Raw genomic sequence first — 19,329 nt, forward strand, 5'->3', positions numbered from 1 at the left:
TGACTTGAATTAGTGGCTGATCAACAGCATTATTTGTGTTTGCATTAAACCTAGGTGTCACTGTATTTTCAATGCAAGTTCTATAGACAGTGCGAGGTCTTCTGTTCCTTTGTGGACCAAAGAAAATTCAAGTTTCATTTCTTGGTCTCTCCTTTTGTGTCTTGGATTATAGGTTTATAAGAGCATAAAATATTAAGCCTTCTAATGAATGGTTACCACTCAGAATGGTGCCCTTGTATAATGTTTATTAAATACTATGACACAAAACATGAAAAAAAAATCTTAGGTACAAATACACAAAACACATTGTCACATGTTTTCTTTTAGTGTACTTTTTTCTACTTTTTAAAATAATGATATCACTGATATAGAAGCTTATTCTTTTCAAAGTTAATTTTTTGCTTGCATATATATTTATGTTTTCTGCTTTTGCACTTGCCTCTTTGCCAGTTTTGTCCGAAGTGAAGCAAATGTTTATTGTCTTGGGTTCTCTCCTAAATTATATCTGCAGTTCTGATGTCAAATGAAAGACCTAATAAGTTTTGAGTTTAACTCTTAGGATGAAGAGCAGCTAGAAAGGTAATGAGTCCTTACATATTAAATAATTTTCAAAATATTAAACTTCTTTTCTCTTGTAGTGAGAGATTTTTCTTGAGGCTGAATAGAAATGGACTTCCCAAAGCCCCAGATAAACCAGAACGACAGTGCTCTCTCTTTGTGGTAAGTGGATCTTGTTTTATCCAGGAGGCAGATTCTTTCTTAAGTACTTTATCTTATTTAAGAGAAATAAGTTACTGTGAGAGAACATAGTAGATTTGCTTAAACTTTGTAAATAACACATAAATTACAGTAGTGCCCCAAAATCTGAATACCAGCATTCACAGTCACACCTTTGTCCCTTAGTGTGTATTAGAGCCTGTCACACTATGGCCAAATCCCAGTGGTGATAGGGCTCAGTATGGCAGGTGGTATTTAGTATGTACTTAATAAGTGTTTAAAGAATGAGTAAGTGAGAGACTGAAATAAGAATGGGCTTTCCTTTTAAGTCTTATTTGACATCATAGACTTACAGTAAAGTTGATTGTAGTGATATTTTAGAACAGGATTTGAACTTTATGCTTCTGCTACAGAAATTCCATTAAGAATGTCTATGTTTATCTTTGTCTTTCTTCTGTTATTTGTGAAGATTATGTGCTACGTATGCCTTTTAAATGCCTCTGCATAAATTATGAGTTCTAAAATGACCAGACTTTGTTTTTTGGTAGGATTTGGGTAGCAGTGAGCTAAGAAGGGACATCTACATCACCGTGCACATCATCCGAATTGGTAGGTATGATACTTGGTGTGACAGGAGCACGACAGGGAGAATTGCTGAGAGGTCTCTATGTAGTTGTGATTTATGTGATGTCTAGGTCAGAAAGAAGTCAAGGCCACATTTGAATCGAGTAATTACAGAATTTGGGAATTGTTCCCTGGTCTCCCCAGACTTTCATATCACCATAAATAGATTTTGTTCTCTCTCCGTATAAGTCATTAGTTAGTTTGTTGTGTTTCATTTTGTTTTATTGGACTCTCTAAACATATTTGATTCAAGCACTTGGTATTTGTTTTTTTTTAATTCTAATTTCTGTTAACAGCATAAATTAAACTTCTAGGAGCTGGATTTCCTACAGGTTTATGAAACCAATTGGCATTTTCCAAAGTACAGAAGGCTGCAGAGCATTATTACAGAAAGTGCTATAAGAAAAGAGTTATGAAATACTGAAAACTTTGCATATATTTTTCACTTGTATAATTTCATCAGCTTATTAAAGGGTCTGAGAAGTCCTACAGGGAAATATAAGAATGCTTCTCTAATTTTGTTGACCCTAGCTTTCTCCAAATTTGATTTGACTGTGGAAACATTTATATGATGTAACATTTATTAACATCTTGCAGAACACACTTTGAGTGTTCTACAGTGAACTTGCACATCAGAGCCAAAATGTGGTCACTAGTTTTTACACATATAAGGCATCTAAAAGCAAGCATTTTATGGCAGAGGAACTATATGGTGTAGCCTACATCATTTTTCCATTACAGCTAACCAGCCGATACTGGAAATTGGTTCCCGCTTCCTCATTAACTGTGCTACATGACTTGCTGGGGATACTTCTGCAGGATCGTGATGTCTCACCATGCGGTCCTGCACAGTGATCTTTATTTTTATAGTTTTTTATTTTATGCACATGATAACCACATTGTGCATTGAGAGAGACTATAAAACATGTCATTTCAACATAGATTTTCTAAGTATTTTTTCTCATAAAAATCTGTTCTGAAAACCCATTTCATTTTATCCTGTTTTTATATTTGAGGGACAATAGAAATAAATAAAAAAGTAAATGGTTTTTGGTTTTGTTTTAATTTCCTTTTTATAGATGACTATGGGGTGGGGTGGAAATTGGAAAGAATCTTTCAAAACGTTGGAAAAGTTGTAATGCGTGTTGCTGTGTATTTATGAGATAAAGCCTCTGTTCCCAGGATGGCAGGGGTGCAGTTTATGTAATTCTTCGTGTTTTTTAAAAATTTATTCAAATTTATAATAGCAATTGTTAATGTAAAATGTGGTTCTGGATATCTTCATGTAAACATTGCTAAAATTTGAATATAATCTTCTACAGCATTGAGAAAAAAAGTAAACCACTTTAGCTTTCAGAACTTTTAAAAAGGTATCTATAGGTTTTCGGTGGTAGAAACACACACGGTAGAGTGACCACATGCCCTGCTTGCCCATGGCCTGGGCAACTCTGTCCTTCACTCCCAGGATAGAGCTGAGGAAACCACTTCACAGTATTACCCATCACAGGGCTGCCTTTCAAATACCTGGCATTTGATTTTGTATTTTTTACTAAGATTTTTATGATCATTAAGTCATCAGAATGAATGTTGAATTAGAAATTATCTACCCTCCTTCCCTGAGCTTTGGTCAAATTAATTCTTTATTGACATTACTACAAAGACTTGTCTGATGATTACTCCATAAGACTGAAGGTAAGAAACTCTAAGAAAGACTAAGACTTAGTCTGCTGCAGTGAAATTAAGGAGTGGAAGATTCTTGTCCATCAGGGACAGATACCTCTTAATTTTTCTAGAGTATTCCTCGTACTGTTTAATGGGAAAAGGGCATGCTGACCCTCACTGGCTGCAGAGAGCAGGAAGTAATAGCACCTGCCTCAGAATTTAAGCCCTGATCTTTGATTGGAAAGAAGGGGAGGAAACAAAGAGAAATAAATAGTTTCCCCACGCCAGATTCGTGAATAACTGTATGATTTCTATTCAGCAGTGATTAGTTCAACTTACATCAAACCAATGGCCATTCATAACTCTGAAGGACAGACTTGAACATTAATATTTACATCATTTACTTATCGGCTCAACAAACGTAGGAGGTCTTTCACCACCATTCATTTGTACCCACCACGCCTTTCAATAAATTTAGGAATGGCTATCCCTGTCTGAACACGAATAGTCATTCCTGGCTTTCACCGTAAAACAAAAGCATCTCGGGGCTTCCCTGCTGGCGCAGTGGTTGAGAGTCCGCCTGCCGATGCAGGGGACACGGGTTCGTGCCCCGGTCCAGGAAGATCCCACATGCCACGGAGCGGCTGAGCCCGTGAGCCATGGCCGCTGAGCCTGTGCGTCGAAGCCTGTGCTCCACAACGGGACGAGCCACAACAGTGAGAGGCCCGCATACTGCGATTAAAAAAAAAAAAAAAGCATCTCTAACCTATTTTCTACCACCAGGAACACCCATCCCTCTTCATCAGTATATTAGTAATTATTGGAGCTGTCAGCATATTCATCCAACCAGTAGCCCTAGCTGTATGACTAACAGCTAATATTACGGCCAGGCACCTACTAACTCATTTAATCGGAGGAGCAACGCTAGCCCTAATAATCGTTAGTTCTACTACAATCTTCATTACATTTATTATTCTTATTTTGCTTACTATTCTTGAATTCACAGTAGTCAAGTTTACGTATTAACCCTATTAGTAAGCCTTTACCTACATGGTAATACCTAATGACCCACCAAAACCATGCATGTCACGTAGTAAACGCCAGCTCCTGACCCCAGAAGAGCCCTCTCGGCTCTTATAGTATCCGATCTAGCATATGAATCCATTTTAGCTCAACATTCGTATTATCCTTAGGCCTGTTAACCAATATATTAATAATATATCAATGATGACAAGACATCATCCAAGAAAATATGTTTCAAGGCTATCACACATCAATCATCCAAAAGGGACTTCGATAGGGAAAAATCCATTATTTCAGAGGTCCTCTTTTTACTGGTATCTTCTGTGCTTTTTATCACCTTAAGTGGTATTCCAGCTTTTATTTATAAGCATTTCTCTAAAGATGATATATTGCAGAGGCAATTCTCCTTTATCACTGAAGAATGAAAGCTAAATTGGATGTTGCCATTCCTTTTTTTTTTTTTTTTTTTCTATTTAACATTGGATTTGGGGAGTGCTAGAGTCATGCAGATGTGCTCTTGGAGAATTTCACTCAGATGGAAACAACTTACGGATCCGTTACCAAGCATCTGGAAACAGACTTACAGACTTTTTTCATTATTTTTCCTCACATTAACTTGCTATATTACAGCTCCAGTGTGTTTTTTGCTTTCAGTCTTCAAAATAACCCACTGGTAATTAAATGCAATGATAAATTAAAACAGTATCTCAACCACACATTTAAAAATGTCTAACAAGTTAAACAAGTTGAAACTGTGTCAGAGTAAAAAACATCCCTGGAGATTTCAGCCTGGGTACGGAGTCAGGAAAGAGCGTGCTCATTTGATCACCTGTGCTTACTTGCTATACCTTCAGGGAATCTCAAACTGCTTCCTTTCAAAGGTGAAATATTTGAAAAGGTTTTTAAATATGGCAATTTTAAAAAGTAGAAAATGAGATAGGCACCACTACTGCCTTTTTTGATGTGAGCCTCCTGGGATGCCTTCATGAATGCTTGGGGGAAGGTACCCAGACATAGGCTCAGCTCCCATCTTCATGTTTTATAGATAACAGGTGATGGCCAGAGTTTACGCTGCGTGACCTTGGGCATGCTAGGTGGTTGGAGGGGAGAGTCCAGAGCTGAAGCAACATCTTCAGTTGCCCCAAAGCTGTGTCTTTTCCATCACCCAGTTACATTTTATATGGCCTACTTTATATCTATATGTATCTCTATTTAAGGTGGATTAATCAAATGGCTCCTTGGGCCATATGTGCTTTTTAATTGAACAGGTCGGATGGGGGCAGGAGAAAAAAAGAATGCCTGTAGTGTTCAGTACCGGCGACCCTTTGGCTGTGCGGTTCTTAGCATTGCTGACCTGCTGACAGGAGAGACAAAAGATGACCTCATCCTGAAAGTGTACATGTAAGAAGCTTGCACGGGCTGGGGGCTGGGGTGGGCGCAGAGGTACATGGGGACCCTACGTGGCGAATCCTGCTTTTCGTGGGTAATGGAAGAGCCAGGGATGGGTTGCGTTCATTCCTCAAAAACTCAATAATCTGTAGGTTCACTACAAGTGAGCCCACAAATCAACGTTTGCCTGTCAGAGGAATTATGAAATCAAGAACCAGAAAATACAGACAGTTTATCAGTTGGGTGGACCATCTACTGCATAGAGTACTTCCCGTGAATTTAAAGCCTAACATGTCTTTACCCTCAGAGAGTTCATTTGTCCTTGGAAAATGGAAATCGTTTTTAATATAAATTAATTAGAATTAGGAAAAGGAAGTTCAGGTCAGGTGATTTCCCTCTTACTTCGTGTATTATTAGTTTGCTAGGACTGCCCTAACAAAGCAGCGTAAACAGTGAGGCTTAAACCACAGGAATTCATTGTCTCACAGTGATGGAGGCCACAGATCCTGGATCAAGGTGTTGACTACATTGATTCCTTCTGAGGGCTGTGAGGGGAGAATCTGTCCCCTGCCTCTCTCTCCTAGTTTCCGGTGACTTGTAGATGCGTCACCTGATCTCTGGCTTCATCATCATATGGCTCTCTCCCTGCTTGTGCGTCTGTTTCGGTGTCCAAATTTCCCCTTTTTATAAGGACACAGTTATATGGGGTTAGGGCCCACCCTAATGACCTAATTTTAACTTTATTAACTGTGTGAAGACCCTATTTCCAAATAAGGTCCTCAGAATGTGGGTTAGGACTTACATCATCTTTTGAGGGTCAGTGGGAACAGACACAGTTCAGCTCAAACACTCACTTAATGTATTCCAAATCCTAAGTTTTTAAAAATGCACATGGTTTTGGATCACCCCACCCTGAGCACCTCCCCATAGGACTGAAAATTGAGAGTTGACACACAGTGACATCCTCAGAGCAGACCCATGGGGGGCTGAAGGATGGGGGATCTGCTCTCCACATTCCCGATTTGAGGACCACACGGCTGACCTCCTCTGAGCGAGCTTGCTTTAGCTTTCTGTTCTGGCTGTTGAGTCGATGTATCCAATGTGTGCCAATAGTTTTTCCATATGTGGAGGGAACGCACGTGGCACACTGCCTGTGGGACATATACTTCAAATTGCTTTTTGACCACAGCTGCAGGGTTTCATGGATTTATCCATCCTCTACCCAGTGCCCCTGGGACCCGTGCCACACATTTGCTAATTAGTTGACAAAGATTTGCTTACAGCCTGTGGTTTAGGACTGGAAACTCTCTTTATCTCTTTTAAGAGCAATAAAATCTGTGACCTTGATTTTAAACTTGGAAACTTCTAGTGAAACTAGTGGGTAGTAAAGCACGCTATTCTTTTTATCATATGGTCGGGCTTAAATCCATGATAATCCCCTTTCTAAACTCTACGGATGTTCATAAAACATAATTTAATTGCAATAATACTAATGATAATAGCCACCATTTACTTTGTGCTAACTACATGCAAGGAACCGTGTTAAGCACTTTGCATGTGTCATGTCACTTTATCCTCATGACAAACCCATGAAGCATTTGCTGTTGGCTCCGTTTCCACATAAGGGAAGAGAGAGGCTAAATAACACCCAAAGTCACCTGGCTAATCAGAACAGGAACCAGATGTGAAGTCAGGACTGTCTGACTCAGAACCTGAGCTCTCATGTTACAAGGTTGTATGTTTCCTGGTGTTATTTCACACCACTGTCTAGTGATGTGACAGTGATGCTGTTAGCTGGCATTGCTTTTCAAGAAAACTAAAATTCCTTACAAGCACAGTCTCAGTGTTTCTTAGAGTGATCTTTCCAGGTGTGGGTAGCAAGTGTTGGATTTATCTCGCTACTGGGAAAACTGAGGGACCTGAAGTTCCATGCATCCCCTTTGATTATGCAGCCAGCAAAGGAAGACACATAAATTCCAGTTCTGTGATAGACACTCACGCCCATAAAAATAAATTGTACTGCTCTTTGTGGTTGTTATTGTCTGTTTTTTCATAAATATCAAATAAGGTTTGGGGTTGTTCTTGCTGCAAGAGAGATCCCTTAAAAATTCCAGTTCAGCAAATTACAAATCTGTTCCAGGAAGGATGCTAGGCAGTCAAAACAGTCATTGTAGATTAAGAAGAAACTACGAATATAGTGAAACATTTTAGGGAAGTGCCTGTTAGAAACAAATTGGAAGAAATTTCTATTTGTTAAGGTGACCGAATCCCTAGCCCATCTAGGACTCAAAACAGAGAACAATAACAAATACCTCATTGGAGCCCGGAAGATATTTCAGTCACATACTTTAGGAGCTTTTATTTTATTAGGAGTTTTGTAGGTTAAAAGCATGACTTCTGAAGTTATGACTTATCTATCTAATAAGAAGCAAACCATCTTTCTCCCTTCCCAACTGAGTTGAACTAAGAAAACTGGGGACAGAATGTAGTACATGGCAATTTTGTATCTTACAACTGGGCAGGTGGAATGGTTTCATTTCATCTTAATTTTCCAGCCTTCTAAGAGTCAGTGGTCTGTTTGGTATCCTACTGTTAACTGGTTCAAAAACAGCCTCCATCCTGTTCATCCTGGAAAAGCTGATAGTGATGAAATAAATAAATATGTAAACAAATTGTGAATTATTGGCTATAGACAAGGTTGTGAGGAAAAGGACTCTATACTCTGGAACATTTTGATTGATAGTGTATAGAACCTTTGGTATTCAGGACTCTTGGGAGGGAGCCTTTGTGGCTAATGAAAGATAGTAGTGAATTCACAAACACATCCAGATAAGAGAGGCTTTCCCTAGCCTAATTGGGGGAGGCCCAGCAGTAAGGAGATAGCAGACCCAGATATTTACGAACCATCAGGAGTTACCAGTCAGAGGGAGATCCATCCAGTCATTCATGCAGCTGGTATTTTTTAAGCACCCACAATGTTCAAAGTACTCAAGGGAACACAGATATCTACCAGTCCTAGATTCAATCCTCAAGAACCTTCAGTGTCTCCTAGGTGAATGTACCATGGATACAAAGATAGCATGAGTCAGTGACTGACAAGAGCTGAAAGACCAAGGTACAGATGGTTGTCAGAGTGAGAAGATGGAGAGATGCCTTTTGGCCTACAAGTGGAAAATCTGGAAGGGTTACCTTAATTACCCTTCGGTAAATCCTGCCAGCCTTTTGCCAGTGCCAGTTGTGTTAACCTCAATTGCATTTTGCTTGATTAGTTGCATTTTGATGCTAGCCAACTTGGTCATGATATAATAGGTGGAGACTCGCTAATGAGAATTAACATTTTTTGAGCATTTACTATATGCCAGGCATTATCCTAAGCCCAAGCTTGTTTAGTGTTCTAGTATTTTACCCCCATTTCACAGATGAACAAATCAAGGCACAGAGAGAGTAAATAACTCCCCAAAGAACATAACTCAGTTAATAGTGAGGATTCGAATCCAGGGAGTCAGACTCTTAGTCAGTACTTCCTTCCAGTGTATGCATTGTTCTCTGAGACTGGGGGAATGGGGAGCTCTCATAATCTGAATTGTTCATCCCAGCCACTTCTGGCATGAAGTAGTTGGTCATGCATTACTGGAAATGGTCATTCCTGCTCATCTTGAGGCAACTATGCCAAAACTGACAGTCACTTGCAGTGGGTTGTTGAGGTCTACAAGGAGGTTTCAGGAAGTACATTATAGTGGTTATAACAAAAAGGGCAGGTGTGCTAGTAAGGTCATCTCATGCATCATCAAAACTTAACAGAGTGGTCATGTTTTCATAGGTGTAATACAGAGAGTGAGTGGTACCAAATCCACGAGAACATCATCAAGAAGTTGAATGCGCGTTATAATTTGACTGGCTCCAACGCAGGTGAGTAAATAGATCTGGCTGAGTCCCTACACTTTTCATTTCAGGTGCTTTCTTTTATTTGTCTGTGAAGAAGAAAACGATCAGCGCTTTGTTTTTTTCTCTACTCCCTAAAAATGCTCAGTCAGCATTCTGGTATGTCTCCTTTTTCTACGATAGACTTGTAGCTGTAACTCTAAAAAATATATTCTGTTGTGGTTTGAATCAAGGTAGAGTATCTGCATTTGCTCTATAGTACCATGTCTTGGGACCTCCAAGTTGTTACTGATTGCTAAAACCCAAAGGACAAATATGCCTGATTTCATGACTGCTGTGTGGAATGGGTTTGATAAATAGGAATTTTTGTCAGTAAGGTCCAGGGCAAACATGCTTCACTGCCTATAGCTGCAGTTTTATGTATAGAAAAATGTGTGCATGCCTGTCCAGCAGGAACTGAAATGTGCTATAGCATTATAAGTTATATATAATACATTATGTGTCACATAGTCTTACACTAGTAATATACTATAGATTGTATTATATTATATAGCATATCTAGATTATATAGTATATAGAGTGATGTCTTAAAGTTTGATCAGTAGACAAAAACTCGGTGAATATCTTTTGCTCCCTATCCCACCTTCAAACCCATGTTGAAGCAAAATAAACTATGCAGTTGTGTGCTTTAATTACATAAAGAAACCTCAAATCAAATTAGCTGGTATTTGAACTGAATGCATTGCTTTTTGTGGCTGATTTTTAAAGTCCCCTGAATACAGATATTTGTGTGATAGTCCCACTTGCCTGGCAATTAGAAGAACCTGAGTTTAAATTTAGACCACCTTTTTTTCAGACCTGTGCACATCTTGCCAGGCCAAAACAACCCACAAAGAAAAAGTAACTGCAGACAGAAACTTTGTGGTTCGGTCCCATGAGAGCCATAAGTATCCACAGCTCACACGTGGCAGCGCTTCAGGCCGCAGTGAATGGTGAGGTCAGTTTTTTCTTCCCTCTCCCAAGAGCTGGGGAGGTAACTTGGCTTTTCTTTGATTCACACGAAGTCCTACATCTACCACTAAATAAACAGAAGACTTGCACTTACTGTTGAAGGCAGAGGAGTCTCTGAAGGACCAGGAGATTTTAGTAGTGACTATAACATGAAATAATACGAATACTTCAGAAACTGCTATGTACACTTGTCTTCACTTTTTCTGTGAAAGAATTAAAATAGTGCTTATTGTGTAGGGACCAAATGATTTATCTTAAATGTGCCTTCAATAAGATGGTAGGGCTGCTGCTTTTTAAAAACTTACCTTGCCAAATTCATTGGCAAACTTCTAGCCAAATCCATTAGTTTTGTTCAGACCTTTTGGTGTTTCTTGATACCGTGAACTATATCATGAACTGTATTCTGTACCTGTGCTGTCCACTTTGATAGGCACCAGCCACCTGTGGCCATTGAGCATGAGACAGGCTACTACAGCACTGGGACTGAGGCGTGCAGTAATTGTAAATTACATACTCGATTTTGAAGACTTGATACATATAAAATGAACATAAACATCCCTTTAATAATTTTTATGTTCGTTATATGTTCAGAGATAACATTGTGGATATATTGGTTTGAATAAAATATATTACTGAAGTTAATTTTGTTTCTTTCTACTTTTTAATATGGCTACTAGAAAATGTTTAATTTCATAGGTGGCTCATCTCATAGTTCAGTTATGCAGTGCTGCTCTCATATCATAGTTCAATTATGCAGTGCTGCTCTAGACTTGATTTAAAGAGTTTTCTTTTTGAGTTCTTTTGATGCCTCACAAACATTCATTATGCCTTGCTCCTTTCCTTCTGCCCACTAACTTTGGGTGGAGAAGTCTATAACCATTGTATATCTTTTTCTTTCTCCCCATGAGTCCCATTACTCTTAATTTGCTTGCATTTGCCTCCTATGTGAATAAATAAATATAAAACTAACCCTGACCTTCTGACTTTTCCCATATATTCCCTTCCCTCCTTACCATCATTGATTCAGTCTTGACTAAGCAGGGTGTGTTGGCCTCCTCCAATATACTTCTTTCCAAACTCCTTGTCAACTCCCAAGCCTTTCCTCTTTCCAATATGCCTTAAAATCCTTCTGTTATTGGGTCATTTGAATATATCATTGTCCAGACCGAGGTGATACCCAGTTGCCTCTTGAATCATGGTGAATTACTCAATGACGGGCTTTGACTTATACGTCCATATAGATTCCCTTAACATAACTGACCCTGTATCCCATGAGATCAGGATACCAGTCAAGCCAAAGCATAAATTTCTCTCTACTTACATATGGGAGTCATCTCAGAGAGTATAGCCCCAAGAGCTTTGCCTCTGGAAGTGGGATATCCTAAGTTTGAATCAAGTTTTACTGGGATAATAGTAGTGTCTTCCTCTAAGGGTTATTGGAAGGATTAAAAGAGAAAACATATGCAAAGCATGTAGCACAGCACTTGATACATAATAAGTGTCTATTCAATGTTAACTATTATTATTTTTTACTTACTTTGGAGTAATCATCTAGAATATTCTACCCCTTCCTCTTTAGTCAAGTCTCCTTGTTTCATTTTCTCAGATTGGATCCTGATTTGATCTTCTAAATGGAGACTTTGAGAATAATGCAGCTGGATTATTGACAGGTTGAATCATTGAACTGACCCTTTCTACTCTGTGTTTCTAACATCTCATCGGTGCCCAGTTGACTGCTAACATCTCTTTCCAGGTCTTCCTTCTGATTACATAGATTAACTCCAGGAAGGAAGGGCAGCACATTCTATTTCCTTGGGAAGTCCTCCGAGTGCTTAGACATGCTCCACGTGTTCCATGTGCTTTGTCACTTTTATTGACCAACTACCTGACCACTTATTCTTCCTGGAATCCTGTGTGAGGCTACCATAAAGTGAGATCCAAGCCATGTTATTCCCTGGGTGTTACCTGTTGTGTTTGCAGCCATTGTGCTGAAATGAAAAACTACTTGTGCATCTTTGGAAAGTGTAAAAGAAACCGTTAGACTGTAGAGCCCTGTCTACCAGGTTTCCTCTCCTTTTGGCAGAATCAGTCCTCCATTTTGCTGCCTACTGTTTGATGCTTAGATTTCTCGGCAGCCGAATGTATACTCTTTATCCTTGGCTTTTACTGCAAAGCCCCGTCTGCTCTCCTGTCCTTAAGACCCACCCGTCTCCATCCTCCTCCTTTCAAGCCTGAGTTCCAGCCAGCGGCATGCAGCCAGCATCTACCTGCATTGTATTCCTTTGGTCTCCTCCTGGTCTCTTCTAGCTCTCTCAAGGCAAGGCAAACCCAGCCCTAAGCTTCATCACTCCAGAATACTGCTCCAGAGAGAGAAAGCTCAGAAAGAAACTTTTAAAAATTAATAAATTAGCCCTTTACTCTTTCCATTTAAGTTTCCACTCTTCAGTCTTGGTGGGTCATTGTTCTGTTGTCACCTGTCTTGAGGGAAGGCAGTTATAAAAACAGCAGATAGGGTTTTAGGAGCTGCTCGGCTTTACTATTGAAAGGGAGGCATCTGATAGCTTACTTAAGGGGGAGGCAAGGATATACAAAATTAAAGTTGGAAATTGGGGTGCCTGATGTTTAAACTATCACAGTGGTGAGATACGTTGACATTTTCTCCTTGGACCATGGAGTAGTCGATTAAATGGAAACAGTGCAGTCAAAGAGAATTTTCAAGAGAATTGAGTTCACTCAACAAACTATTGTTTTTCCCCTGCTTTCCTCCTGCTGTTATTTGGTCAGTGTACTAAAAAAAGAAAAAAATAACAACTTTGAAATCAGTTTTAGAATCAAATTCTACCACCTACTTTCCAGGCCTTTTATGCTTCATTGATGTCCTCCTATCTCTTGGAGTTGTAATCTTGTCATTTTAATAGATAAAAGGATTTGTCTAGATAACTGGGTTTTTTCCCTCTAACCTAAGACTTACATAGCGAAGGTACATTAACCACTATCTTTATTGAGATTAGAAACTGGGAGAAAATTTCAAGTGATTCGTTTAATTTTTAAATATAAAAATATAATTGAATTAACAAATCTGTATGGTTAGATTTAGTTACGTTCAGTAATTCGAAATTTCCAAAGTTGTACTCTGTGGGAATTTTAAAATCCAAAAATCATATTGTGAGAGTTTGAAATTCTAAAAATAGTCATTAAAATGAGCCTGGTTTAGGTTTGTCCAGCAACTTGTTATTGTAAACATCACCTCTGATAGACATTAGCAATCGAATTCTAGGAATGTGAAATAAGACTGAGCCGGTGTGATTTACTGAGACACATTCAGTTCTGCGACTTGAAATAAATTGTGTAAAAATCCTTGGCTCCTGTTCAGTATGTACTAAGAGAAAATTCAGAATCTTTTCATGTTATCTGTGTGTTTATGAAATCCTATTTCCTGTAGTTTGCACATGTAACTTACAACTAGCAGAAATCATATTTGCTAATCAGGTCAGTTTCTACAATCTGCTTTTCGCCTTAGCAACATGAGTGTTGTGGTTTCATTCCTGCCGAGACTGTACATTTTAACCCCCATGGAAGGTTAAAAGGAGTTACCTGGATAAGGAGCCCACACATAGAAGGAGGGCAGTTTGACTCTGTGGAGGAAGCGAACAGTGTTCTTTATTTAGCTGAGGTGAAAGGAGGCTTTTGAGAGAGTTAGACTGCATTTGGGGAATTGAGCATCACATAGTCAGGTGGTCGTTTAATTCAATAGTATTGAACTGGTGTAATTCTTAAAGATTGTGTCAATGCTCCTGATTTTTTTTTAATAAATTTATTTATTCATTTATTTATTTTTGGCTGTGCTGGGTCTTTGTTGCTGAGCACAGACTTTCTCTAGTTGTGGTGAGTGCGGGCTACTCTTGGTTGCGGTGCGCAGGCTTCTCATTGTGGTGGCTTCTCTTGTTGTGGAGTGCAGGCTCTAGGCTCACGGCCTTCAGTAGTTGTGGCGTATGGGCTCAGTAGTTGTGGCAGGCGGGCTCTAGAGCACTGGCTCAGTAGTTGCACACGGGCTTAGTTGCTCTGTGGCATGTGGGATCTTCCCAGACCAGGGCTCGAACCCGTGTCCCCTGCACTGGCAGGTGGATTCTTAACCACTGCGCGACCAGGGAAGCCCAATACTCCTGATTTTTGAACACCACCTTTAGAAACTTTGCTTTCTAATATTGTTTAAAGAAAACTGGTACTTATTGGCACCACCTATTGGCTAGACATATAGTGTGTGGTCTTTTTGCTCACTTTTGGAATTTTGTAATTATTAAACCATGCTCTCTTTTTTATTCTTTTAGAGTTTTTAATTTTCAATTAATTTTACTTTCAGAGAAGTTGCAAGAATAGTACAAAGAATTCCTAATTTCTCAAAGGTTAACATTTTACTGTAGTTGCTTATCCTTCTCTCTCTCTTTCTGTGTGCGCGCGCACACACACACACACACACACACACACACATGCTTTATATATATATGTATATATGTGTGTATAATTATATATCTGTGTATATTATATAGACTCTTTATATAGTAATTTAATATTACTTAATTGGTATAATTCTTAAGGGATGCATTAATGCCCCTGATGTTTATATATATATGTATATACATACACATACAGACACATATACATATATATACTTGTACATACATATATATCACACTTATATACATTTTTTCCCCACCTGAACTATTTGAGAACAAATTGCAGGAATTATTCCTCCTACCCCTGCTTACTCCGTGGCACGGCAATATAACCACAGTACAGTGATCAAAATCAGGAAGGTAACAGTGATATAATACTCTTATCTAATCTGTAGATCTCATTCAGGTTTTGGCAATTTTCTCAATGTCCTTTATAACAAAACAAACTCAAGCTGTGTTGCATGCAGTTGTCACACCTTTTTAGTTTCCTTTAAACCATTCTCTTTTAATGACAGTGAACAAAAAAGATATAGTTGAGAATATGATATTAAAATATGCTTTAAGATATTTGCAAAGCTGCATGCAGTACTTTAAAAAAAACCACGCAAATTCAAATCCAAATTATAAGCTAATGGAAGTATTGATTAGAGCCTAATTTTATTCTCTAAATTACTTATATTTTGCTAATTTAGATATAATCACTAGCAATACTGTTTGGAAGATTTGCTGCATAGAAAAAATTTGCAGTTTATAACAAGTATTTCAGTAAATTAAAAGAATCAGATATTACATTACATTCAAATATGCTGTGCTCTCTATATATTTTTAAAAGTTATTTTTAGGCAGTGGTTTACTATATGCTTCATGTCTTGAAAAAATTGCAAGTAAGTAATAATAGCTACAGTAGAAAGCAAACAAACAAACAACCTTTTTAACCTTGACATAATCCTCAGTGTATGCCACTGAAACGTTGATATCCCAAATCCGAAATAAAGATGGAAACTTTAAGGTGAACATTCTCCTTTGTTAAAAAAGAAATGGTAATTCTCTCTGCGTGGTCTCATCCAGCTTTCACTATGTGCCAACGGTCCCTCTTCATCTCTCATTTCTGGTCAATAAATTTCTTTTCTGGTTGAGACTTGATGAAAGTAAACAACTTCAGATGTCACTTATGTTCCTTAGTTTGACATTCCATGACTTACTATGTATTACTTCAGTCATATTTTCTCAATAACTGTTAGCCATAGGCTAACTACTTCTTTAAAGAAAACATAAAAGCCTTCCCAAAACTTTGAAATAGCAGATTGTGGACCAGCAGTTAAAATCACAAGATTATTTGCTCATACTTATCATACCTTTTACATGTTGGAAAGTAGGCATCCCAGTAGATAGGGTTACCTGTTCAAAGATCTCGAGGACATGATCTTCAGAAGGTTAAGCCTGTAGTTATACCCTTTGATTAATCCTCCATGTTGTCAAAATTGCATCCTTTAAGAGTTAAGTATGTCAACGAAAAAATTGTCAATCTAAAAAGGGAATGGAGAGGACCTTCAAGATGGCAGAGGAGTAAGACATGGAGATCACCTTCCTCCGCACAAATACATCAAAAATACATCTACATGTGGAACAGCTCCTACAGAACACCTACTGAATGCTGGCAGAAGACCTCAGACTTCCCAAAAGACAAGAAACTCCCCACAAACGTGGCTGTGTGGCTGACATGGTCTTGGCGCTCCAGCTGAGTGTCAGGATTGGGCCTCTGAGGTGGGAGAGCCGAGTTCAGGACATAGGACACCAGAGACCTCCCGGCCCCACGTAATATCAGTCGGTGAGAGCTCTCCCAGAAATCTCAGTCTCAACGCAAAGACCCAGCTCCACTCAACAATCAGCAAGCTCCAGTGCTGGACACCCCAGGCTGAACAACTAGCAAGACAGGAACACAACCCCACCCATTAGCAGAAAGGCTGCCTAAAATCATACTAAGTTCATAGACACCCCAAAACACACCACTAGACGTGGTCCTGCCCACCAGAAAGACAAGATCCAGCCTCATCCACCAGAACACAGTCACCAGTCCCCTCCACCAGGAAGCCTACACAACCCACTGAACCAACCTTACCCACTGAGGGCAGACACCAAAAACAACAGGAACTACGAACCTGCAGCCTGCGAAAAGGAGACCCCAAACACAGTAAGTTAAGCAAAATGAGAAGACAGAAAAACACACAGCAGATGAAGGAGCAAGGTAAAAACCCACCAGACCAAACAAATGAAGAGGAAATAGGCAGTCTACCTGAAAAAGAATTCAGAGTAATGATAATAAAGATGATCCAGAATCTCAGAAATAGAATGGAGACAATACAAGAAACGTTTAACAAGGACCTAGAAGAACTGAAGAGCAAGCAGACAATGATGAACAACACAATAAATGAAATTAAAAATTCTGTAGAAGGAATCAATAGCAGAATAACTGAGGCAGAAGAACAGATAAGTGACCTAGAAGATAAAATAGTGGAAATAATTACCACAGAGCAGAATACAGAAAAAAGAATTGAGGACAGTCTCAGAGAACTCTGGGACAACATTAAACGCACCAATATTCAAGTTATAGGGGTCCCAGAAGAAGAAGAGAAAAAGGAAGGGACTGAGAAAATATTTGAAGAGATTATAGTTGAAAACTCCTCTAATAGGGGAAAGGAAATAGTCAATCAAGTCCAGGAAGTGCAGAGAGTCCCATACAGGATAAATCCAAGGAGAAACACTCCAAGACACATATTAATCAAACTATCAAAAATTAAATACAAAGAAAAAATACTAAAAGCAGCGAGGAAAAAGCAACAAATAACATACAAGGGATTCCCCATAAGGTTAACAGCTGATCTTTCAGCAGAAACTCTGCAAGCCAGAAGGGAGTGGCAGGACATATTTAAAGTGATGAAAGGTAAAAACCTACATCCAAGATTACTCTACCCAACAAAGATCTCATTCAGATTCGATGGAGAAATTAGAACCTTTACAGACAGGCAAAAGCTAAGAGAATTCAGCACCACGAAACCAGCTTTACAACAAATGCTAAAGGAACTTCTCTATGCAGGAAACACAAGAAGAGGAAAAGACCTACAATAACAAACCCAAAACAATTAAGAAAATGGTAATAGGAACATACATATCGATAATTACCTTAAATGTAAATTGATTAAATGCTCCAACCAAAAGACACAGACTTGCTGAATGGATACAAAAACAAGACCACACATATGCTGTCTACAAGAGACCCACTTCAGACCTAGGGACATGTACAGACTGAAAGTGAGGGGATGGAAGAAGATATTCCATGCAAATGGAAACCAAAAGAAAGCTACAGTAGCAATTCTCATATTAGACAATATAGACTTTAAAAGACTATTACAAGAGACAAAGAAGGACACTACATAATGATCAAGAGATCAATCCAAGAAGATATAACAATTGTAAATATTTGTGCACCCAACATACATGCACCTCAGTACATGCAAATACTAACAGCCATAAAAGGGGAATCGACAGTAACACAATCATAGTAGGGGACTTTAAGCCCCCACTTTAACCAATGGACAGATTAACAAAGATGAAAAATAAGGAGACACAAGCTTTAAATGATACATTAAACAAGATGGACTTAATTGATATTTATAGGACATTCCATCCAAAAACCACAGAATACAGTTTATTCTCACGTGCTCATGGAACATTCTCCAGGATAGATCATATATTGGGCCAAAAATCAAGCCTTGGTAATGGCCACAAATCAAGCCATGGTAAATTCAAGAAAATTGAAATTGTATCAAGTATCTTTTCCAACCACAACGCTATGAAACTAGATATAAATTACGGGAAAAGAGCTGTAAAAAATAGAAACACATGGACGCTAAACAATACGCTCCTACATAACCAAGAGGTCACTGAAAAAATCAAAGAGGAAATTAAAAAATACCTAGAAACAATGGACAATGAAAACACGATGGCCCAAAACCTATGGCATGCAACAAAAGCAGTTCAAAGAGAGAAGTTTATAGCAATACAGTCCTGCCTCAAGAAACGAGAAACATCTCAAAAAAAAAAAAAACCTAAACTTACACCTAAAGCAATTAGAGAAAGAAGAAGAACAACAACAAAAAAACCCAATGTTAGCAGAAGGAAAGAAATCATAAGGATCAGGTCAGAAATAAATGAAACCGAAAATGAAGGAAATGACAGGCAAGATCAATGAAACTAAAAGCTAATTCTTTGAGAAGATAAACAAAATTGATAAACCATTAGCCAGACTCATCAAGAAAAAAAGGGAGAAGACTCAAATCAATAGAATTAGAAAGGAAAAGGGAGAAGTAACGAAACTGCAGAAATACAAAGGATCATGAGAGATTACTACAAGCAACTCTATGCCAAGAAAATGGACAACCTCGAAGAAATGGACAAATTCTTAAAAAAGCACAGCATTCCGAGGCTGAACCAGGAAGAAACAGAAAATATAAACAGATCAATCAGAAGCACTGAAATTGAAACTGTGATTAAAAATCTTCCAACAAAC

At 38.6% G+C, this 19,329-nt stretch overlaps 1 protein-coding gene across 1 annotated transcript in view; it reads left to right on the forward strand.

Annotated features, from left to right (window-relative positions):
- The window catches only part of DOCK4 (dedicator of cytokinesis 4), a gene marked incomplete at its 5' end in the record, with an annotated part of 331,569 nt that overhangs the window by 107,957 nt on the left and 204,283 nt on the right, over positions 1–19,329 (forward strand). Inside the window, 4 exons of the mRNA XM_082661517.1 lie at positions 639–720; positions 1,266–1,326; positions 5,295–5,427; positions 9,236–9,324. Coding sequence (XP_082517643.1) covers positions 639–720; positions 1,266–1,326; positions 5,295–5,427; positions 9,236–9,324 — 365 coding nt within the window. The remainder of the gene's footprint in view (positions 1–638; positions 721–1,265; positions 1,327–5,294; positions 5,428–9,235; positions 9,325–19,329) is intronic.

This window comes from Grampus griseus (genome assembly GCF_964374135.1).
Source record: "Grampus griseus genome assembly, chromosome: 9".
In the NCBI taxonomy this organism is placed as follows: domain Eukaryota; kingdom Metazoa; phylum Chordata; class Mammalia; order Artiodactyla; family Delphinidae; genus Grampus; species Grampus griseus.